This window comes from Leptopilina heterotoma, unplaced genomic scaffold (assembly GCF_015476425.1).
Source record: "Leptopilina heterotoma isolate Lh14 unplaced genomic scaffold, ASM1547642v1 Lhet_62, whole genome shotgun sequence".
NCBI classification, from domain to species: Eukaryota; Metazoa; Arthropoda; class Insecta; order Hymenoptera; family Figitidae; genus Leptopilina; species Leptopilina heterotoma.
In genome coordinates, this window is record NW_025111146.1 from 232,811 (window position 1) to 243,327 (window position 10,517).

Here is a 10,517-nt window from a genome sequence, read left to right on the forward strand (position 1 = left end):
CGAATTGTCAATACGTCGAATGTTCAAAACGTCGAATGATAAAAATGTCGAATGCTAAAAACATCGAATCGTCATTTAGTCGAATGATAAAAACATCGAAACGTCAATTCTTCGAATGCTAAAAACATCGAATTCTCAATTCTTTGAATGTTCAAAACGTCGAATGTTCAAAACATCGAATTGTCAATACGTCGAATGTTCAAAACGTCGAATTATCAATTCGTCGAATGTTAAAAACATCGAATCATCAATACGACGAATGTTCAAACCGTCGAATTATCAATTCGTCGAATGTTAAAAACAACGAATTGTCAATACGTCGAATGTTCAAAACGTCGAATGATAAAAACGTCGAGTGCTAAAAACATCGAATGGCCAAAACATCGAATGCTAAAAACATCGAATCCTCATTTAATCGAATGCTAAAAACATCGAATTCTCAATTCGTCGAATGTTCAAAACGTCGAATGCTAAAAACGTCGAATGCTCAAAACGTCGAATCGTCATTTAGTCGAATGGTAAAACCATCGAATAGTCCATTCGTCGAATGCTCAAATAGTCGAAACGCCATCTGTTCGAATTATCAAGTAGTAGAATGGTAAAGTTGTCGAATGTTCAAAATGTCGAATGATAAAAATGTCGAATGCTAAAAACATCGAATCGTCATTTAGTCGAATGATAAAAACATCGAAACGTCAATTCTTCGAATGCTAAAAACATCGAATTCTCAATTCTTTGAATGTTCAAAACGTCGAATGTTCAAAACATCGAATTGTCAATACGTCGAATGTTCAAAACGTCGAATTATCAATTCGTCGAATGTTAAAAACATCGAATCATCAATACGACGAATGTTCAAAACGTCGAATTATCAATTCGTCGAATGTTAAAAACAACGAATTGTCAATACGTCGAATGTTCAAAACGTCGAATGATAAAAACGTCGAGTGCTAAAAACATCGAATGGCCAAAACATCGAATGCTAAAAACATCGAATCCTCATTTAATCGAATGCTAAAAACATCGAATTCTCAATTCGTCGAATGTTCAAAACGTCGAATGCTAAAAACGTCGAATGCTCAAAACGTCGAATCGTCATTTAGTCGAATGGTAAAACCATCGAATAGTCCATTCGTCGAATGCTCAAATAGTCGAAACGCCATCTGTTCGAATTATCAAGTAGTAGAATGGTAAAGTTGTCGAATGTTCAAAATGTCGAATCGTCATCTATTCGAATTTCCAAGTAGTAGAATGGTAAAGTAGTCGAATGGACAAAAAGTCGAAACGCCATCTGTTCGAATTATAAAGTAGTAAAATGGTGAAGTTGTCGAATGTTCAAAACATCGAATCGTCATTTAGTCGAATGCTAAAAACATCGAATTTTTATTTAATCGAATGCTTAAAACATCAAATTCTCAATTTGTCGAATGTTCAAAACGTCGAATTATCAATTCATCGAATGTTAAAAACATCGAATCGTCAACATGTCGAATGTTCAAAACGTCGAATTATCAATTTGTCGAATGCTCAAAAAATCGAATTGTCAATACGTCGAATGTTCAAAACGTCCAATGATAAAAACGTCGAATGCTAAAAACATCGATTCGTCATTTAGTCGAATGATAAAAACATCGAATCGTCAATTCTTCGAATGCTAAAAACATCGAATTGTTAATTCATCGAATTTTCCATTCGTCGAATGATCAAAACTTCGAATGCTAAAAACATCGAATTCTCAAATCGTCGAATGCTCAGAACATAGAATAGTCAGTTTGTCGAATGCTGAAATAGTCGAAACGCCATCTGTTCGAAATGTCAAGTAGTAGAATGGTAAAGTAGTCGAAACGCCATCTGTTCGAATTGCCAAGTAGTAAAATGGTAAAGTAGTCGAATGTTCGAAACGTCGAATGCTCAGAACATCGAACTGTCAATTCGTCGAATGCTAAAAACATCGAATCGTCAAAAGTTCGAAAAAGTTCTTTGTTTTCAGTAGACATTAACTTAAAACAAAGAACTTTTTCGAACTTTTGACGATTCGATGTTTTTAGCATTCGACGTTTTGAGCATTCGACGAATTGACAGTTCGATGTTCTGACCATTCGACGTTTTTATCATTCGACGTTTTGAACATTCGACGAATTGAGAATTCGATGTTTTTAGCATTCGATTAAATAAAAATTCGATGTTTTTAGCATTGGACTAAATGACGATTCGATGTTTTGAACATTCGACAACTTTACCATTATACTACTTGATAATTCGAACAGATGGCGTTTCGACTTTTTGTCCATTCGATTACTTTACCATTCTACTACTTGGCAATTCGAACAGATGACGATTCGACGTTTTGAACATTCGACAACTTTACCATTCTACTACTTGATAATTCGAACAGATGGCGTTTCGACTATTTGAGCATTCGACGAATGGACTATTCGATGGTTTTACCATTCGACTAAATGACGATTCGACGTTTTGAGCATTCGACGTTTTGAACATTCGACGTTTTTAGCATTTGACGTTTTGAACATTCGACGAATTAAGAATTCGATGTTTTTAGCATTCGATTAAATGAGGATTCGATGTTTTTAGCATTCGATGTTCAGGCCATTCGATGTTTTTAGCATTCGACGTTTTTATCATTCGACGTATTGACAATTAGATGTTTTTAACATTCGACGAATTGATAATTCGACGTTTTGAACATTCGACGTATTGACAATTCGATGTTTTTAGCATTCGACTAAATGCCGATTCGATGTTTTTAAAGTAGTATAGCTATACCATTACTAGACCACAGTTCCTGCGGCTGCCGCTAGATGGCACCACTGTCGCATACCTGCGGTCGGTAATTACCCTCGGTCGGTAATGTAGATTCCTACCTTATCAGTTGTTGGTAAGGTAGGTATCTGTTGGTAAATTTACCTCTGTCGGTATGGTAGGGATCTGTTTTACTGACCGATAGGACACTTGGACTACCCTTGGTGGGGGACTTTAAAATTAATTTATAATTAAATATTTATTTGGTGAATTTGAATATTCGCGCCAAGTGTTAGTTCCCTCTGTCGGCAGAAAAATTGAACTAACCTTGGTTGGGGACTTTGAAATTAATTTACTGTTAAATGTTTTTTTGTTAATTTGTATTTTCGCGCTAAGTGTTAGTTCCCTCTGTCGGCAGAAAAATTGAACTAACCTTGGTTGGTGACTTTGAAATTAATTTACTGTTAAATGTTTTTTTTGTTAATTTGTATTTTCGCGCCAAGTGTTAGTTCCCTCTGTCGGCAGAAAATTGAACTACCCTTGGTTGGGGACTTTAAAATTAATTTACCATTAAATGAATGTTACCGACAAGTGTCGGTAACTTCTAGTGGTTATTAGTTTCTAAAAGCCACCACATTTTTTTTGTGAAGTGTAAAAGGGGAAGATGATTCTTCATGGTGGGGGCACACAGGAGAGGGAATTCGGGTATATAAATGAGTGCAGGAGCATAAGACTGTATCAAATGGATCCAAGTAGCCGTAGCAGAATGGAGCAGAACAACGAGGAGCTGAACCACGAGGAGCAAGGCAGCCAGGCAGAGACAATCATTCTACTGTCAGATGATGATGAGGGCTATGCTGCATTAAACGATATGCAGGAAATAATCGATAGCGTTGCGGAAGTGAATATGAATCCTGTAATGTTTGTAGAAGATGAAGGATTTTACGAAAACGTGCGTTATTTGCAGGAGGCTGAAACACAAACTGATCATCTGGAGTTTTTAGATATAGATATATCTGAGCAAGATGTGCAACACATTTTAGACGTACTGGGTATAACACAGAAAGATTTCTCAACGCTTGATAATATAAATGTAATTTTTTTTAATATTAATAAATTTAGGAAATTTAAAGTTATTTACGATTATATTGTTAATTAACTTTGAATTTATTTTTAATTATATTCAGTAATTTTATATAATTGATTAAAATAATGTTTAATATAAAATATTTGTTTTAGTGTAATGAGTTGATGGAGAAAGCGCCAAGTCCACCAACTTCTGAGGCTTTAAATTTGTCACCAGAGCGACCAGCGACTCCACCTGCCACTGTCTCCAACGATGATGATTATGAAAATGACGAAGTGTGCTACAGATGTGAAAGACGAAGATACTGTCATCACCATCGCCCTAGTCATAGAAGTCACAGAAGTCACAGACGCCATCGCCATCGTCATTGAATGTCAGAGAAAAAAAATTCATGAATCATCATTGAAAAACTAAAAAAAAATGTATAACTTCTTAAACAGTTTTAATGAAACCTGAAATATATTTTTATAAAAATTTACACTACACAGTTGTTTTATTTTCGTTTTAGTTGCAAAAAAAAAATTATTTTAAAGAAAATAATAATGTTTAAGTTGAAAAAAGCTATAAGTATACTAAGATATATCTGTCACTGGTCTCGCAATACTGATGGTCGTCTCGTGTTCGGCTTTATGTTGTTGACAACGATTAATCGATATTTTTTCTTCATGGTAGCGCTATTTGAGTTGTGTTTCTGTCATTCTCTTATTTTAAATTACTTTTTCCATGGTGGCGCTGTGTAATTAATTACCTATATCCTCTCTCTCTTTCTTTTACTATTGCGTTGTACTATCTCTCTACGGCGGCGCTACTGTTCATTAGTACCGTTCCTCGTTCTTGCTTAATAATAATCTTGATTAATTTAGTTTCCACATTAGCGCTAGTGTCATCATACTTGCTTTTTTTGTAGCTTTGTTTCATATTTCAGGGTCAAGTCCCATGGCACCGTTTTGCGTTTTGTAACTAGGCCATGAGTGTGAGAGAGATGGAGATATATGTTGGCTATATTTGCACTCATGGCCTAGTTACAAAACACAACGCAAAACGGTCCCATGGGACTCCAGCCTCAGACGTTCTGCTGTTTACATTGTTTTCGAGTTTTGTTGTTTTCATTTCAACTTACGTATTATACACACCCATCCCTGCTGTTTGTGGACAAGTTAGTTCATTTAGTGGAAAAGACGCATAAGGTTGCAATATTGTGGATGTGGCTTAAGACTTAGTTGACTTTTGTAAACACGTCGTTAATAAGTTCAAAACAAAAAAAACGAGAAGAACTGAACGTGACTGTCGCTCAAAGAAAACTAATTTTGTTTTATTTATATGTGTGTATTACAAATTAAGCATGGAGATAAACGATACCAATGTAATTGCTATTAATTATCACACAGAAATAATAAAAAATATTTCTGTCACCGATCCACGAAAGGTTAAATTAATGGATTTGAAAGTCACGGTGGTCTTCAAGCACTTTAAGGTTTACCTAAAATGAGTCAAAATTGTGCTAACGCAGTTTTATCGGGAATCGGCCCAAGATTCCAAATTTTCATTTCCGAAAATCGTAGCTGATTCTTTTTTCGAAAAAAACCAAAAAAACATATATATATATGGGCAATTCCACGTGAGATTTTAGTCGACGTCTTGAAATCGACCAAAAATATTTTTTTTCTATTCTGTATCGAAAAAAACAGATACGTATTTTTTTATTTTTGTTTAATTGTCCAAATTTTCGAGTTATGAATTTTCGAAATTTTGGACTTGTAATTGTAGACCTATATTTAGTAGCTTATAACTCCGAAATTATTCAGTTTAGGAAAAAGTTGTCAAAGAATGAAACTTTTAGTTTTCTTTCGACTTTTAAGAAATGTAAAAAAAAAAATTTTTGTTAATTTTTTTAAATTTTTTATTAAAAAAATTTTTTTTTTATAAACAAATTAATTTTTTTTAACTTTAGCCCGGATTTTTTTTATTTTTTTAAAATTTATTTATTCCTTATAATATATAGAAGATTTTTCAAAAAATCCCGAGGTGGGACTGATGTGTTGAATGAGTTTTAAAACATTTTCAAAAATCGCTTGCAAGCATCACAGTGGGATTTTTTTACAATTAACTTTTTAAAACTGTCTACAGTGTATAATTTTAATCTATTTGAGAGTTCTTTTTTTAAATTAAAGGATCTACGCTGTATAGACAATTTTAGAAGTTAATTGTAAAAAAAAATCCCACTGTGATGATTGCAAGAAATTTTTGAAAATGTTTTAAAACTCATTCAACACATCAGTCCCACCTCGGGATTTTTTGGAAAATCTTCTCTATATTATAAGGAATAAATAAATTTAAAAAAAATAAAAAAAAATCCGGGCTAAAGTTAAAAAAAATTAATTTGTTTATAAAAAAAAAATTTTTTTTAAATAAAAAAAAAAATTTTTTAAATAAAAAATTAAAAAAAAATTTTTTTTTAATAAAAAATTTTAAAAAAATTTTTTGTTCACATTTCTTAAAAGTCGAAAGAAAACTTAAACTTTCATTCTGTGACAAATTTTTCCTAAACTCAATATTTTCGGACTTATAAGCTACTAAATATAGGTCTACAATTACAAGTCCAAAATTTCGAAAATTCATAACTCGAGAATTTGGACAATTAAACAAAAATAAAAAAATACATATCTGTTTTTTTTCAATACAGAATAGAAAAAAAATATTTTTGGCCGATTTTAAGAGGTCGACTAAAATCTCACGTGGAATTGCCCATATATATATATGTTTTTTTGGTTTTTTTCGAAAAAAGAATCAGCTACGATTTTCGGAAATGAAAATTTGGAATCTTGCGCCGATTCCAGATAAAACTGCGTTAGCACAATTTTGACTCATTTTAGTTAAAACTAAAAGTGCTTGAAGACAACCGTGAAGTGCTGCATTACGAAGTGCAACCAATAAACAAAATAATACTAGAATTGTGTAAGGAAATAGATAACAAGGTAAGATACATTTCGTTTAAAGAAATAAGTTTAAACTTATTATGTTAAGTACATTAAAAGCATGTGATTTACACATAAGCTCGTCTCTTTGTGTAAAAAAAAATTAATCTAATTTAAATTGGTTTATATTTATAGATTCGTAAAAAAGAAGAAATAAGAGAAAGACTTAGACAAATGGAGATTGCTTTTGTAAAAATCCAGTCCAAGAAAAGTCAGCTCAATAATATGAGTAAACAGTTAGAAAAAATATGTGAAAAAATAATCGACCAGGTAAGATAAAATTACTTACTTACTTACTTTTAATGAAATAAGATTGAATCTATGACGATAAATATATATTAAGCATTTGATTTGCACAAGCTCGTCCCTTTTTTCTTACCCATAATAGCAGTGTTTAACGATGTTGTTTTTTCCAGTGCAAGAAATCATTCTAAAAAAAATGAGTAGATTATAAACAATTGGTTCATATTTTCAGATCTGCGAAGAAGAGAATATTAGAGAAGACCTTAGTCAAATGCAGATTACTCTCAAAATTTTCCAAGAAGAAGAAGAAATTCTGCTCAAGGGGACCAATGGAAAGTTGAGACAAGAAATAAGTACATTACAAATAAAAAAAAGAACAGCAAACACGTGTGAAAAAGTAGATGACCAGGTAAGATTGAACTGAAGTTTACAACGTCAAATCTGACGATTTTCCAAGTAACAATTTTGAAAATTGTCAGGTTTGACGTTGTAAACTTTAGTTTAATCCAGGTGAGATAAGTTACTTTTAAAGAAATATATAAACTATTAAATTAAATTTAGTAAGCATGTGGAAATTCTTGGTTATGTTTTTTTACCATGCAAGTTAAAAATGACTTATAAATAATTTTCCATTTAGTTTTAATATTAAATAATAATCAATCTTTTATACTACACAATTAAAATAAATATAAGTTCAATTAAGATTGTTCTTTTATTTTACAAATCTGTCAAAATGAAAAATTGATTGAAGAAATTCAAAAACGCCAATTTGAGCTCACATAAATTCAATGGGAGCAAGTTATACTTAACCAAATGTGGGAACAGTTGAGAGAGGAGAATAAAACACCGGAAAAGCAGAATTGTATGTGCACAGAAATTGACAGTGAGATAAATGAACAGTTGAAACAAGAGAATAAAACACCGGAAAAGCAGAATGGTATGTGCACAGAAATTGACAGTGAGATAAATGAACAGTTGAGACAAGAGAATAAAACACCGGAAAAGCAGAATGGTATGTGCACAGAAATTGACAGTGAGATAAATGAACAGCTGAGACAGGAGAATAAAACACTGGAAAAGCAGAATGGTATTTGCACAGAAATTGACAGTGAGATAAATGAACACTTCTGTCAGGAGAATAAAACACTGGAAAAGCAGAATGGTATTTGCACAGAAACTGACACCAAAGAAAAAAACGATCAAACGTTGAATAATCGTAAAAAAAATTTACATTGATACACAACAAAATAAAACACTTAGATTCAATTCCTTTACCAAAAAAACTCAAAACTACAGAATAAAAAAAAACAGAACAATCACAGGGGGGGAAATCGAAACCAAAGAAACATGAATTACACCTGGAAAAATTGAAAACACAAAACCATTTGAAACAAGAATTAAAACAAACACAGGAAAGGAAATCTAATAATAAAAAAGGTAAAACGCAAGTGGAAAAATTTAAAAATAAAAAAATAAGACAAATAAATCAAACACAAGAAAGTAAATGTAAGCCTGAGCTTACAAAATTTCAAAAAATTATAAGAAAAATAAGGAACACACCTCATACTAATAGTTCAAACATGAAACAAGCAGAAAAACAACCTATTAAAAAAACAAAATCTTCAACAAAACAGTTAAATTCAAATTTATCATCAAGAATTACACAATCACACACACACAAGAGGTATTAGACAATTTTATCTTACAGAGAATTTGTACACCACCTAAATTAATCAGCCCAATAAAAACACCACCAGTTTCACAAGCATTAACACTAATTCCGATAACATTAGAAATGTTAATACTTCCACCACCACCACCACCACTTTTACAACCACGTGAAACAAACACGCAAGAAAACAGGCAATCATCTCTTGATGGAATGAACTCTGCATTGGATTCTATACCCTTAGATATACAATTATACTTATCATCTGATGAGGATATATAAAATACTTTTTTTTTCAACGATTATAATTTTTGTTCAGAAAAAGTTTACTTCACGTAAAAAACATAATTATTTTTTTGTATGACAATGCTTTGTCACAATAAGGTTTTATTTTTTTTATGATTATGTTTTTATAATAATAATTTTTTTTGTTTAGAAAAGTTTACTTCACGAAAAAAACATATTTTTTTTTATGACAATGCTTTGTCACAATAAGGTTTTATTTTTTTATGATTATGTTTTTATAATAATAATTTTTTTTGTTCAGAAAAGTTTACTTCACGAAAAAACATAATTTTTTTATGACAATGCTTTGTCACAATAAGGTTTCATTTTTTTTTGTTTTTATAATAATTTTGTTAACGAAAGAGTTTTCTTTGAGTAAAAAATCTTTTCTTTATGATGATTATGTTTCCATAATAATAATAATTTTTTTTTGTTTCCTTTTTTATATTTTTTTTTATTTATGAATTTAAATTTGTAAATATGTAGAAAGAATATGTATTTTGTAACGAAACGAAATGTCTTTTTTTATTTTGAGATTTAAATGTTAAAAAAACGACAGAATAAAAAACAATGTAAATTAAATTGTCAATTGATTTTTTTTATTAAAGTATGAACACATAAATACATATAAACATGTAAACTTTTAAATTATTAATAATTATACAGAAGATTTACACATTAATATTAAATTCAATATTGTTATAAACACCTCCCAGGTAAATCATTTGCAACTTATTGTTATTTGCTGCTTCCTGCATTGACATCCAGGTGGTGTTGTCAACTTCAAAAGCTTTTGCAAACCGGGCAGGTAGGAACACGTTGAAACTTTTGTTCAACTCGGCAACAATTCTCTCTCCATACTTTGTTTGGACCTTGCGCAGCATTGTGACAGCAAATTGGCTTCCAGGAGTCAGCTCAGACAGCGGCTTCGTCGGCAGGAATTTCTCCATCCGCCCAACAGCATTAATTCTCTGTAGATCCATGTTTATTTCAGGTTCCTGGTGATGTTCTCGGAGATGCTTTCCACCAAACTCGGAGTAGGTTGAATGATTTTTGTTTTAGAATTGGCCCTCTTTTATACCAAAAAATCATCCCCATCCCACTCTAAATGCGCAAAAACAGTTGCGCAAATGTAAAATTATTCCCACCTTAAATGCGCAAAAACAGTTGCGCAGATGGAAAAAATTGCTCAAAAATGGTTGCGCAGATGCAAAATAATTGCACAAAATAAATATGGGACATTCCACGTCAACACGGACAGAGCTCTAAACAAAAATTGCTTTGATGGATTTAAACGTTCTAGGGCTTAAAAGATTTCTACGTTCATGTACTTTAAGATGCCGATGGGCGTTTTTTGCAAAATTCCATTTCCGATGCCAATAGAACTGTCAAAAGTCAAAAGGTCCAAAAATCTCAAAATACTTTTATGAATTAAAAGCAAAAAACGAGGTAAATTATTCTGTAACTCATTCTTTATCAGTTTTTAGGGTTCCCGAAT

At 31.6% G+C, this 10,517-nt stretch overlaps 2 protein-coding genes across 2 annotated transcripts; one reads left to right on the forward strand and one right to left on the reverse strand.

Annotated features, from left to right (window-relative positions):
- The first annotated feature begins 3,424 nt into the window (after positions 1 to 3,424).
- On the forward strand, positions 3,425 to 4,218 carry LOC122509739. Its single transcript, XM_043623971.1, has 2 exons — positions 3,425 to 3,853; positions 4,000 to 4,218. The coding sequence occupies exons 1-2, from the start codon at positions 3,425 to 3,427 to the stop codon at positions 4,216 to 4,218; spliced, it is 648 nt and encodes a 215-aa protein (XP_043479906.1).
- Positions 4,219 to 9,582: 5,364 nt separating this feature from the next.
- Positions 9,583 to 10,246, reverse strand: LOC122509730. Its single transcript, XM_043623963.1, has one exon. It carries the CDS (start codon positions 10,000 to 10,002, stop codon positions 9,691 to 9,693), a length of 312 nt encoding a protein of 103 aa, XP_043479898.1. The 5' UTR covers positions 10,003 to 10,246; the 3' UTR covers positions 9,583 to 9,690.
- Between the last annotated feature and the right edge of the window lie 271 nt (positions 10,247 to 10,517).